The sequence below is a fragment of the Nicotiana tomentosiformis genome, chromosome 6, assembly GCF_000390325.3.
Source record: "Nicotiana tomentosiformis chromosome 6, ASM39032v3, whole genome shotgun sequence".
Classification (NCBI taxonomy): Eukaryota; Viridiplantae; Streptophyta; class Magnoliopsida; order Solanales; family Solanaceae; genus Nicotiana; species Nicotiana tomentosiformis.
In genome coordinates, this window is record NC_090817.1 from 2,504,794 (window position 1) to 2,524,949 (window position 20,156).

General features: G+C 42.3%; 1 protein-coding gene across 1 annotated transcript; it reads left to right on the forward strand.

The window, feature by feature from the left end:
* Positions 1–18,251: 18,251 nt before the first annotated feature.
* LOC138893478 (uncharacterized) lies at positions 18,252–18,830 on the forward strand. The gene has a single exon (XM_070178095.1). The coding sequence runs from the start codon at positions 18,252–18,254 to the stop codon at positions 18,828–18,830; it is 579 nt and encodes a 192-aa protein (XP_070034196.1).
* The last annotated feature ends 1,326 nt before the right edge of the window (positions 18,831–20,156 follow it).

Sequence of the window (20,156 nt, forward strand, 5' to 3'; positions counted from 1 at the left end):
CAGATGGTGAGAACACGTAATACCTCTACCGATGGACAGGGACCAAAACCCCTGGTGGCAACTATGGCCAGGGGTAGAGGTAAAGGTCGTGCTAGAGGCCGAGGTAGAGGCCGGGGTAGAGCTCAGTCCAGAGCTCGAGCAGCTGCACCTATTGAAGAACCTCATATAGACCTTCAGGAGAAGGTCCCAGTCCAGAATGTTCCAGTTGGACCAATTCAGGTCCCGAAAGGATTCATAACCACTCTAGTGCTTCAGGATGCTCTAGTCCTATTTGTGAGTCTTATGGAGGGTGTGGCCCAGAATGGTACATTTCCAGTGGCACCAGCCATCTCACATGCTGGGGGAGGAGCACAAACTCCCACTACTCCTGCTCCGGAGCAGATGGCTCCCCAGAATCAGGCTCCAGCATCCCCGCAAGTTGGGGTAATTCAGCCAGTTATTGCGGCACAGACCGGTGATAGACCTGCCATATCTTTTGAGGCCTTATTGAGACTAGATAAGTTTACCAAGATCTTTCGAGTTCACTTCAGTGGTACACCTTCTGATGATCTACAGGATTATCTTGAACGTTGATATGAGATGTTGCGGAACATGGGTATAGTTGAGACCAACGGGGTTGCTTTTGTTGTATTCCAGATGACGGGTTCCGCCAAGAGGTGGTGGAGAGATTACACATTGACCGGATCAGTCGGATCACCTGTACTTACCTGGGAACAGTTCTCTCAGCTATTTCTGGAGAAGTTCCTCCCTATCACACTAAGAGAGAAATTCCGCAAGCAATTTGAGCGTCTACAGCAGGACAGTATGACTATTACTCAGTATGAGTCCCTTTTTGTGTATTTGGCCCGTCATGCTCTCCTTTTACTACCTACGGAGGGATAGAGAGTAAGGAGGTTCATTGAGGGACTTACTAACCCTATCAGACATCAGATGGTCAAGGATACTGGAGGTGAGATTTCTTTTCAGACGGCTGCTAATGTCGCAAGGAGGATCGAGATGATTCTTGCACAGGAAAGAGGGCAGAGGTTCGATAAGAGGCCTTGTCAATTCGGTGGTTACAATGGTGCCTCGTCTGGAGGCAGGGGTAATTTTGGTAGGGGTCATCCTCTCAGACCGTTTCATTCAGCACTTCATATATCTCCCGGTGCTTCAGGGAGTCACGATCCTATTATGCCTTACTTTGGGCAGCCAGTATTCAGTGCACATTCAGCTCCTATCATTGCACCACCACTCCAGAGTTACTACAATGGTTATCCGGCCCATCTGGGTCAGCTTCAGCAGCCAAGACATCAGGATAGGTGTTATGAGTATGGTAACATTGATCACATCAGGAGGTATTGCCCTAGATTGGCGAGTAACAAATCTCGGCAAGATTCTCGTGCCATCATACCGGCACCGGTTGCTTCACCGCCTGCTCAGCCAGCTAGAGGTAGGGGTTAGGCAGCTAGAGGTGGAAGTCAAGCCATTAGAGGTGGAGGTCATATCGTTAGAGGTGGAGGCCAGCCAGTTAGAGGTTGTCCCAGAGACGCAATTTAGAGTGGTGGGTCCCATCCCCGATTGTATGCTATTTCAGCTAGGCCTGAGGCCGAGTCATATGATGTTGTTATCACAGGTATTATTCAAGTTTACCATAGAGATGCTTCAGTTCTATTTGATCCAGGATCTACTTATTCCTATGTGTCCTCCTATTTTGGTTCATATTTGGTTGTGGCTTGTGATTCTCTGAGTACTTCTGTGTGTCTATATCGGTGGGAGACTCTGTGGTAGTAGATCATGTCTACCGTTCGTGTGTGGTTACTATTCGTAATATTGAAACTAGTGTGGATCTTCTACTTCTTGATATGGTAGATTTTGATGTCATCTTGGGTATAGATTGGTTGTCTCCTTATCATGCTATATTGGACGGTCATGCCAAGACAGTGACCCTAGCTATGCCGGGGTTACCTCGATTAAAGTGGAAAGGAACTCCTGGCCATTCTGTTATCAGGGTTATTTCTTATGTGAAATCTCGGCGTATGGTAGAGAAAGGGTGTCTAGCCTATTTGGCTTATATTCGCGATCCCAGTGCAGATGTCCCTTCTATGGACTCAGTACTAGTTGTTCTTGAATTTTCAGAAGTATTTCCTCCAGACCTGCCAGGGATTCCACCCGACAGAGATATTGACTTCTGTATTGATTTGACTCAGGGCACTCAGCCCATTTCTATTCCACCATACCGTATGGCCCCGCCATAGTTGAAAGAATTGAAAGAGCAGTTACAAGACTTGCTTGATCAGGGATTCATTAGACCCAGTGTCTCGCCCTGGGGTGCACCAGTATTATTTGTAAAGACGAAAGATGGCTCGATGCGGATGTGTATTGACTATCGGCAGTAGAACAAGGCCACTATCAAAAACAAATATCCGCTGCCAAGAATTGATGACTTATTTTATCAGCTTCATGGTGCCTAGGTATTTTCGAAAATTGATTTGAGATCTTTTTATCATCAGTTGAATATTAGGGCATCTGATGTACCTAAGACAACTTTTCGGACTCGGTATCGGCATTACGAGTTCCTAGTGGTGTCATTTGGGTTGACAAATGCGCCAGCAACATTTATGGATTAGATGAATCGGGTGTTCAAGCCTTATTTGGATTCTTTTGTGATTGTATTCATTGATGATATCTTGATTTACTCCAGCAGTCGAGAGGAGCATGAGCAACAACTTCGAAATTTGCTTCACACCTTGAAGAATAATCAGTTATATGCCAAATTTTCAAAATGCGAGTTTTGGTTAGACTTAGTTGCCTTTTTGGGGGAAGTTGTATCGGCAGAAGGCATAAAGGTGGATCCTAAGAAGATTGAGGTTGTTTAGAATTTGCCTAGACCTACTTCGGTTACAGAGATCTGGAGTTTCCTGGGTTTGGCAGATTATTATTGTTGGTTCGTGGAAGGGTTTTCATCTATAGCAAGCACATTGACCAGACTAACCTAGAAGTGTTCCATTCATATGGTCAGACGAGTGTGAGTCGAGATTTCAGAAGCCCAAGACTGCTTTGACTACGGTGCCAGTATTGGTATTACCCAAAGGCTCAGGATCATACACAGTAAATTGTGGCGCATCTCACATTGGGCTTGGTGCAGTATTAATGCAAGATGGCAAGGTAATTGCATATGCGTCACGGCAGTTGAAAGTTCACGAGAAGAATTATCATGTTCATGACTTACAATTGGCAGCCATTATTCATACACTGAAGATCTGAAGGCATTACATTTACGGTGTCTCGTGTGAGGTATTTACTGATCATCGTAGCCTCCAGTATATGTTCACACAAAAGGACCTTAATTTGAGGCAAAGAATATGGATGGAGTTGTTGAAAGACTATGATATCACCATTTTGTATCACCCCAGAAAGGCCAATGTGGTGGCCGATGCTTTGAGTAGAAAGGTTGTGAGTATGGGCAGTCTTGCGTATATTCCGGTTGGTGAGAGGCCATTAGCTGCAGATGTTTAGACTTTGGCTAACCAGTTCGTGAGGTTAGATGTTTCAGAACCCTATCGAGTTCTAGCTTGCACACTCGCTCGGCCTTCTTAAAATGAGCGCATCAGAGAGAGGCAGTATGATGATCCTCATTTACTTATCCTTAAGCACACGTTGCGACATGGTGATACCAAACAGGTTCCCATGAGGGAAGATGGAGTTCTACGAATGCAGGGCCATATTTGTGTGATGTGGATGGGCTTCGTGAATTAATTCTTGAAGAAGCACACAGTTTCATGTATTCTATTCATCCAGGTACCGCCAAAATGTATCAAGATTTGCGGCAACATTATTGGTGGAGGAGAATGAAAAAGGATATAGTTGCACATGTAGCTCAGTGTCTGAATTGTTAGCAAGTTAAGTACGAGCATCAGAGACCTGGTGGTTTGTTTCAGAAGTTTGAAATTCTTGAGTGGAAGTGGGAGTGTATCACAATGGATTTTGTTGTTGGGCTCCCACAGACTCAGAGAAATTTTGACGCAGTTTGGGTCACTGTGGACAGGTTGACCAAATCAACCCATTTCATTCAAGTGGTAGTTGCCTATTCTTTAGAGAGGTTAGTTGATTTCAGATCGAGGTACACAGTTTATCTCACATTTCTGTCGGGTTGTGCAGCGTGAGTTAAGCACGTGGGTGGAGTTAAGTACAACATTTCATCCACAGACAGACGGACAGTTAGAGCGCACTATTCATATATTGGAAGATATGTCTCACGCTTGTGTTATAGACTTTGGAGGTTCTTGGAATCATTTCTTACCACTTGCGGAGTTTGCTTATAATAATAGCTACCAGTCGAACATTCAGATGGCTCCATATGAGGCATTATATGGAAGGCGATGCCGATCGCCAGTTGGTTGGTTTGAACCGGGAGAGGCTCGGTTGCTGGGTACCGATTTGGTACAGGATGCCTTGGATAAGGTCAAGATTATTCAGGATCGACTTCGCACAGCTCAGTCAAGGCAAAAGCGTTATGCCGACCGTAGAGTTTGTGATATTGCATTCATGGTTGGAGAACGAATATTGCTCCGGGTTTCACCTATGAAAGGTGTAATAAGGTTCGGAAAGAAGGGCAAGTTGTGCCCTAGGTATATCGGACCCTTTGAAATTATTGAAAGGGTGGGTGAAGTAGCCTACAGGCTTGCATTACCACCTAGTTTATCAGCGGTTCATTCGGTGTTCCATGTGTCTATGCTCCGAAAATATCATGGTGATCTATCTCATGTGTTAGATTTCAGCTCAGTCCAGTTGGACAAAGATTTGACTTACGAGGAGGAGCCGGTGGCTATTCTAGCCCGGCAGGTCCGACAGTTGAGGTCAAAGAGATATCCTTCAGTTCGGCTACAATGGATAGGTCAGCCGGTAGAGGCATCTACCTGGGAGTCTGAGTCGGACATGTGGAGTAAATATCCACACCTTTTCTCCAGCTCAGGTACTTTTTCTAACTCCGTTCGAGGACGAACGTTTATTTTAGAGGTGCAGAATGTGATGACCCAAAATATCATCTTTAAATTTAATAAGTAATTCTATGTTCTAAGACCTCAAAAAGCACCATTTATTATTCCTCGATTTACGTGCGCAGTCCGTACATTTTTTCGAAAAGTTTTTATGTGAAATATGTATTAAAATGTGAAATAGAGCTTTAAAATTCAAGTGAGTTGACTTTGGTCAACATTTTTAGCAAACAGACCTCGATCAGTGTTTTGACAGTTTCGATAGCTCCGTATCGTGATTTGGGACTTGGGCGTATGCCCGAAATTTAATTTGGAGGTCCCTAGCTCAAGTTATGACCATTTAACGGAACTAGCAATTTAAAGGCTAAATATTCCAAGTTTGACCGCGGGGTTGACTTTTTGATATCGGAGCAGGAATCCGATTCTGGAAATTTGAAAAGCTATGTTATGTCATTTATGACTTGTGTGTCAAATTTGAAGTCATTCCGGATTTATTTAATATGTTTTGGCATGAGATTTGCAAATTTAAAGGGTTAAAACTCAAAGTTTGAATCGGGGTGTGAATTGTAATTTCAGCGTTGATTGACGTGATACGAGACCCCGAGTAAGTCCGTATTATGTTATTGGACTAGTTGGTATATTCGTACGGGGTCCTGAGTACCCCCGAGAGTGAAACAGGTTGAAATCGGATCAAGACTTGGACTTAAGCAAAATTCGTATTTTTGTCTTCTGTGATAATCGCACCTGCGGATTTTGACCGCAGGTGCGAGCTCGCAGAAGCGAGCATTCGATCGCAGATGCGGACTTCGCAGGTGCGGCCTCCTTTCACAGATACGGATGCGCAAGTGCGCATTTTTCCTCCGCAGGTGCGAGGCCTCGCCTGGCAGCCCCTTTTCCGCAGATGCGAGATTTTCTCGCAGATGCGAGCTCGCAGATGCGAGCTCGCATGTGCGAGCCAAGGCACCGCAGGTGCGAAAATGCCTGGGCAATGTATATATTGAAGAGTCCGATATTTTTACTCATTTTTGGTCATTTTGAGCTCGGTTAGGGCGAACTTTCGGGCGATTTTCACGGGAAACATTGGGGTAAGTGTTCCTTATCCTATACTGATTATATTTCATGATTCCATACTTGGTTATATCATGAATCCGTGAATTTATGGAAGAAAAATCAGATTTTTCTAAAGTCTTCCAAAAATAAGAAATTAAGATTTGAAGGTCCATTTGATATCGGAATTGGACAAATTTGATATGGTTGAACTCGTATCGGAATGGGTGTTCGTATTTCGTAAATTTTTCCGGGATTTGAGATGTGGGCCCCCCTACCGAATATTTTATTGAATTTTGGATTTTTATCCGAAAAATTTGTAAATTCATATGGAATTAATTCCTATGATTAGCGTTGAATATATTGAATTGTTTGTGAATAGATTTGAAGCTTTCGGAGAGAAATTTAAAAGGAAAAGTTGTGGTTGAATAATTGATTGGAATTTGCAAAGCGAGGTAAGTGTCAAGGTTAACTTTGACTTGAGGGAATAGAACTCTTAAATTGTTTGTTATGTGAATTGCATGTAAACGACGTATAGGCGAGGTGACGAGTGTCTATACGTAGTCAAATTAATTGTTTGCTTGCTTACTTGAAAAATCATAAATTATTTTTAATCATAAATTAATTATTCTAACAATTGTTTCTCTCTTAGTCTTTGCAAATATAAATTCTTGAATTCCTGCATTAATTGTTACATGCTATTCGAATTATGTGCATCAATTGTTATTTGACATTTAGCAAAATAAATATTAAACTGCCTATTTTCTCCCTGATTTAATAATAATTTGCTATTTGTCATTGTTTGCTTCATAATTAAACCATAATTATTGTATGCTTGTTGTCTCGTAATTTTATTTTAATTGTTACATTTATTGGGAAGATTTCTTCTATAAGAATTGGTAAATGAAAATGTTCGAGGAGCGGATTGCATGCCGCAACATGATTTATTATAATGAATATATTTGAGGATCGGGTTGCACGCCGCAACAGACTTATTAAAAGTCAATATTGTAGGATCGGGTTGCACGCCGCAACAGACTTATTAAAAGTCAATAATGGAGGATCGGGTTGCACGCCGCAACAAACTTATTAAAAGTCAATATTGGAGGATCGGGTTGCACGCCGCAACAGACTTGATTAAAATGAATATGTTGGAGGAGCGGGTTGCACGCCGCAACAGACTTGATTAAAATGAATATGTTGGAGGAGCGGGTTGCACGCCGCAACAGAACTGAATGTGGATATATTGTGAGAGCGAGTTGCACGCTGCAACAGAAATAATGGAAATGATAATTGGTTATGAATGCTGAATTGCCTTCAATTATTATAAATGAATTACCTGATTTATTCTTATTATTGTTGTTATTACTAATATTGCGTACAGGTTAATGTAAGTGAACCGCCTTAGCCCCGTCACTACTTCGTCGAGGTTAGGCTCAGCACTTACCAGTACATGGGGTCGGTTGTACTGATACTACACTCTGCGCTTCTTGTCCAGATTTTGGAGTTGGTCCCAGCGGCGTACCATAGATTTGCTCGGATTTCAGCTATCAGATGAGACTTGAGGTATAACTGCATGGCGTTCCCAGTACTGAAGTCTCCGTTTATTATAGAAGCTCGTGCACTTGTGAAACCAATTCTGGGATGGTATTTAGACACCATTATTATTGTGGATTTTTTCAAAATTGCTTCTGCATTTGCTTCCTTGTTATTAATAAATTTAAAAATTATTTTAAAAATGGATAATGTTATTCTAACGTTGGCTTATTCTGGGTAGCCAATATTCAGTGCACATTTAGATCCTATCAATGCACCACCACTCCAGAGTTACTACAGTGGTTATCCGGCCCATCTGGTTCAGCTTCAGGTTCAGCAGCCATGACATCAGGATGGGTGTTATGAGTGTGGGAACATTGGTCACTTCAGGAGGTATTGCCCTAGATTGGCGAGTAACAGATCTCGGCAAGATTCTCGTGCCATCATACCAGCACCAGCTGCTTCACCGCATGCTCAACCAGCTAGAGGTAGGGGTCAGGCAGTTAGAGGTGGAGGTCAGGCCATTAGAGGTAGAGGTCTGGCCATTAGAGGTGGAGGTCAACCCGTTAGAGGTGGAGGCCAGCCAGTTAGAGGCCGTCCCAGAGACGCAGTTCAGAGTGGTGGGGCCCAGACCCAATTTTATGCTTTTCCAGCTAGGCCTGAGGCCGAGTCATTTGATGTTGTGATCACATGTATTATTCCAATTTTCCATAGAGATGCTTCAGTTCTATTTGGTCTAGGATCTACTTATTCCTATGTGTCCTCCTATTGTGCTTCATATTTGGTTGTGCTTTGTGATTCTCTAATAGATTAGGTGTGTTTATCTACACCGGTGGGAGACTCTGTGGTAGTAGATCATGTCTACCGTTCGTGTGTGGTTACTATTGGTAATCTTGAAACTAGTGTGGATCTTCTACTTCTTGATATGGTAGATTTTGATGTCATCTTGGGTATGGATTGGTTGTCTCCTTATCATGCTATATTGGACTGTCATGCCAAGACAATGAACCTAGCTATGTCGGGGTTACCTCGATTAGAGTGGAAAGGAACTCCTGGCCATTCTTCCAGCAGGGTTATTTCTTATGTGAAAGCTCGATGTATGGTAGAGAAAGGGTGTCTAGCCTATTTGGATTATATTCGTGATCCCAGTGCAGATGTCCCTTGTATGGACTCAGTACCAGCTGTTCGTGAATTTTCAGAAGTATTTCCTACATATCTGCTAGGGATTCCACCCGACAGAGATATTGATTTCTGTATTGATTTGGCTCCGGGCACTCAGCCCATTTCTATTACACCATACCGTATGGCCCCGCTAGAGTTGAAAGAATTGAAAGAGCAGTTACAAGACTTGCTTGATCAGGGATTCATTAGACCCAGTGTCTCGCCTTGGGGTGCACCAGTATTATTTGTAAAGAAGAAAGATGGCTCGATGCGGATGTGTATAGACTATCGGCAGTCGAACAACGCCACTATCAAAAACAAATATCCGCTGCCAAGAATTGATGACTTATTTGATCAGCTTCAGGGTGCCAAGGTATTTTCGAAAATTGATTTGAGATCTGGTAACCATCATTTGAAGATTAGGGTATCTGATGTCCCTAAGACAGCTTTTCAGACTCGGTATGGGCATTACGAGTTCCTAGTGATGTTATTTGGGTTGACAAATGCTCCAGCAGTATTTATGGATTTGATGAATCGGGTCTTCAAGACTTATTTGGATTATTTTGTGGTTGTATTCATTGATGATATCTTGATTTACTTCAGCAGTCGAGAGGAGCATGAGAAACATCTTCGAAGTGTGCTTCACACCTTGAAGAATAATCAGTTATATGCCAAATTTTCAAAATGTGAGTTTTGGTTAGACTTAGTTGCCTTTTGGTGGCATGTTGTATCGGCAGAAGACATAAAGGTGGATCCTAAGAAGATAGAGGATATTTAGAATTGTCCTAGACCTACTTCGGTTACAGAGATCCGGAGTTTCCTGGGTTTGGCAGGTTATTATCGTCGGTTTGTGGAAGGGTTTTCATATATAGCAAGCACATTGACCAGACTAACCCAGAAGAGTGTTCCATTCAGATGGTCAGACGAGTGTGAGTTGAGCTTTCAGAAGCTCAAGACTGCTCTGACTACGGCGCCAGTATTGGTATTACCCACAGGCTCAAGATCGTACACGGTATAATGTGACGCATCTCACATTGGGATTGGTGCAGTATTAATGCAAGATGGCAAGGTAATTACATATGCGTCGCGGCAGTTAAAAGTTCACGAGAAGAATTATCCTGTTCATGACTTAGAATTGGCAGCCATTATTCATGCGCAGAAGATTTGGAGGCATTACCTCTACGGTGTCTCGTGTGAGGTATTTACAAAGCATCATAGCCTCCAATATATGTTCAAAAAAAAGGATCTTAATTTGAGTCAAAGAAGATGGATGGAGTTGTTGTAATACTATGATATCACCATTTTGTATCACCCCAGAAAGGCTAATGTGGTGGCCGATTCTTTGAGTAGAAAGGTTGTGAGTATGGGCAGTCTTGTGTATATTCCGGTTTGTGAGAGGCCATTAGATGCAGATGTTCAGACTTTGGCTAACGAGTTCGTGAGGTTAGATGTTTCAGAACACAGTCGGGTTCTAGCTTGCACAGTCGCTCGGTATTCTTTATATGAGCGCATCAGAGAGAGGCAGTATGATGATCCTCATTGACTTGTCCTTAAGGACACGGTGCGACACGATGATGCGAAACCGGTTGTTGTGGGGGAAGATGGAGTTCTGCGAATGCATGGCCGTATTTGTGTGCCTAATGTGGATGGAATTCGTGAATTAATTCTTGAAGAAGCACACAGTTCTAGGTATTCTATTCATCCAGGTACCACAAAAATGAATCAAGATTTGCGGCAACATTATTGGTGGAGGAGAATGAAAAAGGATATAGTTTCACATGTAGCTCGGTGTCTGAACTGTCAACAAGTTAAGTACGAGCATCAGAGACCTGGTGGTTTGTTTCAGAAGTTAGAAATTCATGTGTGGAAGTGGGAGCATGTCACAATGGATGTCACGACCCGAAATTCCCACCTCCGGACCGTGATGGCGCCTAACATTTCACTTGCTAGGCAAGCCAACGTTAGAATAACATTATCCATTTTTAAAATAATTTTTAAATTTATTAATAACAAGGAAGCAAATGCGGAAGCAATTTTGAAAAAACCCACAATAATAACGGTGTCTAAATACCATCCCAGAATTGGTGTCACAAGTGCACGAGCTTCTAGAATAAATACAAATAAAGGTCTGAATAAAATAAAGTTATCTATCAATAAGCACACAGCTAAAGTACAACAGACGGGGACTTCAGTACTGCGAATGCCATGCAGTTATACCTCAAGTCTCCTCTAATAGCTAAAATCCGAGCAAGTCTATGGTACGCCGCTGGGACCAACTCCAAAATCTGCACAAGAAGCGCAGAGTGTAGTATCAGTACAACCGACTCCATGTACTGGTAAGTGCTGAGCCTAACCTAGACGAAGTAGTGACGAGGCTAATGCGGTTCACTTACATTAACATGTACGCAATATTAGAAACGACAACAAAAATAAGAATAAATTAGGTAATTCATTTATAATAATTGAAGGCAACTCAGCAGTCATAACCAATAATCAATTCCATTATTTCTGTTGCAGCGTGCAATTCGCTCTCACAATATATCCACATTCAGTTCTGTTGCGGCGTGCAACCCGCTCCTCCAACATATTCATTTTAATCAAGTCTGTTGCGGCGTGCAACCCGATCCTCCAATATTGCTTTTAATAAGTCTGTTGCGGCGTGCAACCCGATCCTCCAATATTGACTTTTAATAAGTCTGTTGCGGCATGCAACCCGATCCTCCAATATTGACTTTTAATAAGTCTGTTGCGGCATGCAACCCAATCCTCCAATATATTCATTATAATCAATCATGTTGCGGCGTGCAATCCGCTCCTCCAATATTTTTATTTACAAATTCTTATAGAAGAAATTTTCCCAATAAATATAACAATTAATATAAAATTACGAGACAACAAGCATACAATAATTATGGTTTAATTATGAAGCAAACAATGACAAATAGCAAATTATTATGGAAATCAGGGAGCAAATAGGCAGTTTAGTATTTATTATGCTAAATGTCAAATAACAATTGATGCACATAATTCGAATAGCATGTAATAATTAATGCGGGAATTCAAGAATTTATATTTGCAAATAATAAGAGAGAAACAATTATTAGAATAATTAATTTATGATTAAAATAATTTATGATTTTTCAAGTAAGCAAGCAAACAATTAATTTGACTACGTATAGACACTCGTCACCTCGCCTATACGTCGTTTATATGAAATTCACATAACAAACAATTTAAGGGTTCTATTCCCTCAAGTCAAAGTTAACCCCGACACTTACCTCACTTTGCAAATTCCAATCAATTATTCAACCACAACTTTTCCTTTTAAATTTGCCTCCGAAAGCTTCAAATCTATTCACAAACAATTCAATATATTCAATACTAATCATAGGAATTAATTCCATATGAATTTACAAATTTTTCGGATAAAATCTAAAATTCATTAAAATATTCGGTAGTGGGACCCACGTCTCAAATCCCAGAAAAACTCACGAAATCTGAACACTCGTTCCGATACGAGTTCAAACATATTAAATTTGTCCAATTCCCATATCAAATGGACCTTCAAATCTTAATTTTTTGTTTTAGGAAAGTTTTACAAAAATTCCAATTTCTTCCATCAAAATCCGAAATAAATGATGAATATAGACATGGATTTGTGAAATATAATCACTTTGGGTTAAAGAACACTTACCAAGTTCAAAGCCGTGAAATTCCCCCTTGAAATCGCCCAAATTCGAGACTTAAAACTCAAAAATGAGTAAACATGTCGGACTCTTCGATATATACACTGCCCAGGGATTTCCGCACCTGCGGTGCATGGGCTCGTATCTGCGGAAATGGGGCTGCCAGGCGAGATTCCGCATCTGCGGATTCTGCGCAAAAGAGTCGCACCTGCGAAGACCGCATCTGCGATCAAATGCTCGCTTCTGCGAGCTCGCACTTGCGGTCAAAAAGCCGCAAGTGCGATTATCACAGAAGGCAAAAATACAGATTTTGCTTAAGTCCAATTCTTGATCCGATTTCAATCCGTTTCAATCTCGGGGTACTCGGGACCCCGTACGAATATACCAACAAGTCCAATAACATAATACGGACTTACTCGAGGTCTCGTATCACGTCAAACAACGCTGAAATTACAATTCACACCCCGATTCAAACGTTGAGTTTTAAACCTTTAAATTTGCAAATCTCATGTCAAAACATATTAAATAAATCTAGAATGACTTCAAATTTGGCACACAAGCCATAAAAGACATAACGGAGCTGTTTAAATTTCCAAAATCGAATTCCGCCTCCAATATCAAAAAGTTAACCCCGCGGTCAAACTTGGAATATTTAGCCTTTAAATTGCTAGTTCCGTTAAATGGTCATAACTTGAGCTAGGTACCTCCAAATTAAATTTTGGGCATATGCCCAAGTCCCAAATCATGATACGGAGCTACCGGAACTGTCAAAACACTGACCCGGATCCGTTTACTAAAAATGTTGACCAAAGTCAACTGAGTTGAGTTTTAAAGCTCTATTTCCCATTTTAATCAATTCTTCACATAAAAACTTTCCGGAAAATGTACGGACTGTGCACGTAAGTCGAGGAATGATAAATGGTACTTTTTGAGGTCTTAGAACATAGAATTACTTATTAAATTTAAATAAGACATTTTGGGTCATCACAATAAACATTACCCATAACCCCACGAACTCAAATGTATAATTCATTCTAAATTCCATGCCCAAATTCGTGGTCAGAATCCAAAGATATAAATTTCTAGGTTTTCCTTCAAAATCCCAAATTTCTACGAATTTTTATGCTTGAATCCATATAAAAACCATGTATTTATCTAGAAATGGATGGGAATAACTTACCTTGTCTTATATAATGAAAAAACCCCACTTGAAGCTCTCAAAAAATCACCCAACCAAGAGAGAATGGAAGAAAATGAGCCAATTCCTCGTTCTTAAAGAAACACATTGCCCAGCAATCTCTCGCACCTGCAGTCACTTGACCGCTTCTGCTGTCCCATAGGAGCGGCCAAAATACCTCTCATGTGGTCCTCCTTCAGGCCCCTCAACTCCGCATTTACGGCTCCATCCGCGCTATTGCGCCTTCGCTTCTACGTGTGATGACCTGATAGGTCATCTTATATTTTAAAACCTAATGATGTGATTTGAAACCTTAAAAATCTTATTTTTACCCTCCTCGAGTTGCGTGGGCAGTCTGGGCTTATTTCCGGAAAGCTTTTATGTTAAAATCCGTGAAAAATATGAAACTTTGCTTTGAAAATGATTTGAGTTGACTTTGGTCAATGATTTGAGTAAACAGACCCGGATCTATATTTTGACGGTCCCGGTAGTTCCGTATTGTAATTTGGGACCAGGGCGTATGCACGGAATTGAATTCCGAGGTCCCTAGCTCGAGATATGGAATTTTGATGAAAAATTAAATGTTTGAAAGTTTAATAATTTTAAGAATTGACTGATGTTTGGTTTTATTGATACCGGGTCTGTATTTTGATTTCGGAGCCCGGTACAAGTCCACTATATTATTTATGACTTGTCTGTCGAATTTGGTAAAAAACAGAGTTGATTTGACGTGATTCGAAAGTTCGGTTGTGAAAATAGAAGTTTTAAACTTTTCTTGAAAATTATATTTGATTTGGTATCTGATTCGTAGTACTAGGTGTTATTTTGGTGTTTTGGTCGCGCGAGCGAGTTCGTATGATGTTTTGGGACTTGTGTGCATATTTGGTATGGAGCCTCGAGGGCTAGGGTGCGTTACGGATAGGCTACGGGATGATTTTAACTTGGAAATTCTGATTTTTCTGCAGTTTCAAGTGCCTTCTGGTTTCCTTCTTCGTGTTCGCAAAAGCACTCTCGCAAACGCGATGTGTGAACTGGGCTGGGTTGGTTTTTCTCCTACGCGAATGTGAGACTACTGTCGCGAACGCGGAGCATTGGGGGGGATTGCTCTATGCGAACTGTCACACGCGAACGCGTAGCAATAGGCAGGCTGGGAAGGGAAATCAGGGGTGACTCTATGCGAACTCAAGCCCTATCTCGCAAACGCGAAGGTGAGGTGGTCTATACCTTCGCAAATGCGTTAAGTCTCCCACGATCGCGTAAGCCATTAAAGCTCTGCTCTTCGCGAACTCGTCAGTGTTCACGTGAACGCGATGAACACTGATGCCCAGTGATAAAACAGTCCCAATTACGGGATTTTGCCATTCTCTCAAAAATTTCAAAACTAAAAGAACTAGAGGCGATTCTCCCATAAGATTTTCTTTTCCAATTTGTTGGTAAGTGATTATAACCTACTTTATTTCAATTACACATTGCATTTCATGAGTTTTCAACCTAAAAATCTAGGATTTTCATGGTGGAAATGGGGGTTTGGGTAGAATTAGGGATTTTTGCATAATTGAAATTTTGACCTCAAATTGAGATCGGATTTCAAAATAAATTATATAATCGGGCTTGGGAGTGAATAGGTGAATGAATTTTTGTCCGAACCTTGGGTTTTGACCAAGCGGGACCGAGGTTGATTTTTGACTTTTGGGGGGAAAGTTTGGGGAATCTACATTTATGCATTGTAATTGATTTCTTTAGCAATATTTGATATTATTGAGTCGTTTGTGGATAGATACGAGTGTTTTAGAGGTAGATTCTAGAGGAAAAGCGGTAACTGAGCATTGAGTGGCCTTTGGAGTGAGGTAAGTGTTGCGTCTAACCTTGACTTGAGGGAATAGAACTTGTTTGTCTATTTGCTACATGTTTAGATGTTGGGGAACAACGAATATGTGAGGTGACGAGTACTTATGCGTTATAATCGGGTTAAAGCATACATGCGGGGTTTCTTGCAATTATAGCTTCTTCATGTTATCCATATTTAGACTAGTATTGTTAAATTGATCATTCTTATCATGTTTACGGATATTCTAGTGATAATTGAGTATTGATTTTGAAATTGAGGTTGATATTGTGGAACCAAATGTTGAAGTAAAGATTGTACTTGTTATTTTATCTCCCTGGTGTTATTTGTTCATTGCATTATGGTAAGGGAGAATGTTAATGCACGAAGGGTGATGTCGTGCCATATTGTGAGTGTTAATGCACGAAGGGTGATATCGTGCCATATTGTGAGTGTTAATGCACGAAGGGTGATGTCATGTCATGTTGTGAGAGTTAATGCACGAAGGGTGATACCGTGACATGTTGTGAGTCTGAATGCATTAAGGGTGATGTTGTGCCACATTATGAGAGTTAATGTACGATGGGTGATGCCGTGTCATATCTATTGATTTATATTGTGAGGCTGAGAGTAAAAGCACGAAGGGTGATGTCGTGCAATTTTCTTCATTGTGTTTAGTTGTTTTCACTGGTTAAAAGCATGTTGATTGTTCTGGTTATCATTTCCGTTGTATCTCATATATCATGTGCCCCTTAAGCATGTCCCCCTCCCAATAGTATATGTTTAGCTGTTACTGTGGTTTTCTTGTACATATATTGTTACCTGCACAGGTTTGTTATGTAGGTATCTTGTCGTAGCCTCGTCACTACTTCGTCGAGGTTAGGCTCGACACCAACCAGTACATGGGATCGGTTGTACTGATACTGCACTCTGCACTTCTTGTGCAGATTTTGGTATTGGTCCCTGTTGATCGAGATGTGTAGCAGCTCAGACTAGTTCATCGGAGACTCAAGATAGACCTGTTGGCGTTCGCAAACCTTGAAGTCCCCGTCTATCTTTTCAATTTCCTTTTACTGTTTCTTTCGTTCAAACAGTTGTATTTCTTTCAGACGTTTACTTGTAGTAAATCCTAGAAGTTCGTGAATTGTGACTCCAGATCCGGGTGGTAATAATTAATGAAGTTTTTATATTATTACGCACTCGTTGTATTTCATTTTAGCTTATTTGCTATAATTTTCTGAATTGAATAAGGATTGGCTTAATAATTCTCTAATGTCGGCCTGCCTAGCAAGTGGAATGTTAGGTGCCATCACGGTCCCGACGGTGGGAATTCCAGGTCGTCACAAGTTGGTATCAGAGCACTAGGTTGCCTAGGTCTCACAATTCATGAGCGAGCTTAGTAGAGTCTGGGGGATCGGTACGGAGACCTCTGTACTTATCTCCGAGAGGCTATGAAGTTTTGGAACAAATTTTACTTCTATTATTCTCTGTCGTGCGATTTCATTCTATCATTGCTGATTGAACTCTTCTATTCTTGTCCTTCCATGGATGGCGAGAACACGTACCGCTTCTTCAATCGAGTACCAACCAGAGCCTTCGGTGGCAGCTCCTACGAGGGCAGAGGTCGAGAACGAGGTCATGCCAGAGGCCCAGGCAGGGGCAGAGCTCAGTCTAGAGCTCGAGCAGCAGCACCAGCGGTGGACCCTCAGGTAGAGTTTGATGAGGAGATTCTAGCCCAGGCTAGGCCTATCGGACCAGCTCAGGTCCCGGAGGGGTTCATTGCCACCCCAGTGCTTCAGGACGCTTTGGTCCGTTTGGTGGACCTTATGGAAAGTGTGGCACATACTCGCGTATTTCCCATGGCACCATCCGTCTCTCAGGATGGAGGAGGAGATGGCTCCCCAGTACCAGACTCCAGTAGCTCATCCAGTCAGAGTAGTTTAGCCGGTTGTTACGGGACAGACCAATGATGGGTTAGTTATGTCTTCTGAGGCTTTGTAGAGATTGAACAGGTTTACCAAGCTCTTTCCAATTCACTTAAGTGGTGCTCCTTCAGAGGATCCCCAGGAGTATCTTGACAGCTGTCATGAGGTGCTACGGAACGTGGGTATAGTGGAGACCAACGGGGTCGATTTTGTTGACCAAACCAGCGGGGTGGCCTTCTTTTACTTGGGACCAGTTCTCTCAGTTCTTTCTAGAGAAGTTTCTCCCTATCACACTGAGAGAGGAGCACCGTCGTCAGTTCGAGCGTCTCCAGCAGGGAAATATGACAGTTACTCAGTATGAGACCCCTTTTGTGGATTTGGCCCGTCATGCTCTTATTCTACTTCCTACCGAGAGAGAGGGTGAGGAGGTTTATTGATGTACTTGCTCAACCTATAATATTGCAGATGGCTAAAGAGACTGGGAGTGAGATTGCTTTTCAGGCGACTGCCAATGTCGCTAGGCGAGTCGATGTGGTTCTTGCTTAGGGAGGTCAGGGGTCTGACAAGAGACCACGTCATTTCGGAGGGTTCACCAGTGCCTCATCTGGAGGCAGGGGTACTTTTGGTAGAGGCCATCCTCCCAGACCATTTCATTCAGCACTCCAAGAATCCCACGGTGCTTCAGGGAGTCGTGGTCCTTATGTGCCTTATTCCGACCAGCTAGCCTACAGTGCACCACCAGCTCTTATTAGTGCACCTTTGCTCTAGAGTTTTCAGGGCGGTTACTCAGGTCGACAGGGTCATTTGTAGGGTCATCAGTCACAACATTCGAGGTCATGTTATACTTGTGGTGATCCGAGGCACATTGCTAGATTTTTCTCTCGGGCATCGGGCAGCTCATAGCATCAGGGTTCTCGTGCCATGGTTCCAGCACTAGTTGCTGCACCACCTGCTCGGCCAGATAGAGGCAAGGGTCAGGCAGCCAGAGGTAGAGGCCAGACTATTAGAGGTGGAGATCAGGCTGTTAGAGGTGGACGCCAGCCAGCTAGAGGTCGTCTCAGGAACGTAGTTCAGGGTGATGGGTCCCAGCCCCAATGTTATGCTTTTCTAGTCAGTCATGAGGCTGAGTCATTTGATGTTGTTATCACATGTACTATTTCAATTTGTAGTAGAGATGCTTCAGTTCTATTTAATCCGAGTTCTACTTATTCCTATGTGTCATCCTATTTTGCTTCATATTTGGTTGTGCCTCGTGATTCTTTGAGTGCTCATGTGTATATGTCCACACCTATGGGAGATGTTATTGTTGTATATCGTGTATATCGTTCATGTGTGGTCACCATTGGGAGTATTGAAACTAGTATAGATCTTCTACTTCTCGATATGGTCGATTTTGATATTATCTTGGGTATGGATTGGATGTCACCTTATCACGCTATATTGGACTATCATGCTAAGATGGTGACCTTAGCCTTGCCGGGGTTGCCTCGATTAGAGTAGATAGGGACTCCTAACCACTCTACCAGTATGGTTATCTCTTATACGAAGGCTCAGCATATGGTCGAGAAGGGGTGTCTAGCTTATTTGGTTTATGTCCGCGATTCTTGTGCGGAGGTTCCTTCCATGGATTCAGTACCCGTTGTTCGTGAGTTTCCAGAGATATTTCATGCAGACCTGTCGGGGATACCACCCGACAGGGATATTGATTTCGGTTTTGATTTGGCTCCTAGCACTCAGCCCATCTCTATTCTGCCATACCATATGGACCCGCCAGAGTTGAAAGAATTGAAGGAAAAACTGCAAGATTCACTTGATAAGGGCATCATTAGACCTAGTGTCTCGCCCTGGGGTGCACCTGTGTTGTTTGTGAAGAAGAAGGATAGATCGATGAGGATGTACATAGATTATCGGCAGTTGAACAAAGCCACCATCAAGAACAAGTATCCATTGCCAAGGATTGACGATTTATTTGATCAGATTCAGGGTGCCAAGTTGTTTTTGAAGATTGATTTGAGATCTGGCTACCATCAGTTGAGGAAGGGCATCTGATGTCCCTAAGACAGTTTTTCGGACTCGTTACGGGCATTATGAGTATCTGTGATGTCCTTTGGGTTGAGAAATGCCCCAGCAGCATTCATGGATCTGATGAACCGAGTGTTCAAGATTTATTTGGACTCCTTTGTGATCATATTTATTGATGATATCTTGATCTACTCCCGTAGTCGAGAGGAGCATGAGCATCATCTTAGGATTGTACTTCAGACTCTGAGAGCCAGCCAATTATATGCTAAATTTTCAAAGTGCGAGTTTTGGTTGGATTCAGTCACTTTTTTTGAAGGCACTATCTTTACGGCGTGTCGTGTGAGGTCTTCACGGATCATCGCCTCTAGGTCTTCAAGCAAAAGGATCTCAATTTGAGGCAGAGGAGGTGGCTGGAGCTATTGAAAGACTATGATATCACTATTTTGTACCACCCCAGGAAGGCCAATGTGGTGGACGATGCCTTGAGTAGAAAGGCAGTGAGTATGGGCAGCCTTGCATTCATTCTAGTCGGTGAGAGACCGTATGCATCAGATGTTCAGACTTTAGCCAACTAGTTTGTGAGGTTGGATATTTTAGAGCCTAGCCGTGTTCTAGCATGTACAGTAGCTCGGTCTTCTTTGTTTGATTGTATCAGAGATCAGCAGTATGACGACCCTCATTTGTTAGTTCTTAGGGACACAGTACGACACGGTGGTGCCAAGAAGGTTACTGTCGGAGATGATGGAGTTCTGAGGATGCAGGGTCATGTTTGTGTGCCTAATGTGGATGGACTTCGTGAGTTGA

What these genes read in the sequence shown, in the direction of transcription:
- LOC138893478 (XM_070178095.1), top strand. Translation starts at nt 18,252, where the DNA reads ATGGTTCCAGCACTAGTTGCTGCACCACCTGCTCGGCCAGATAGAGGC.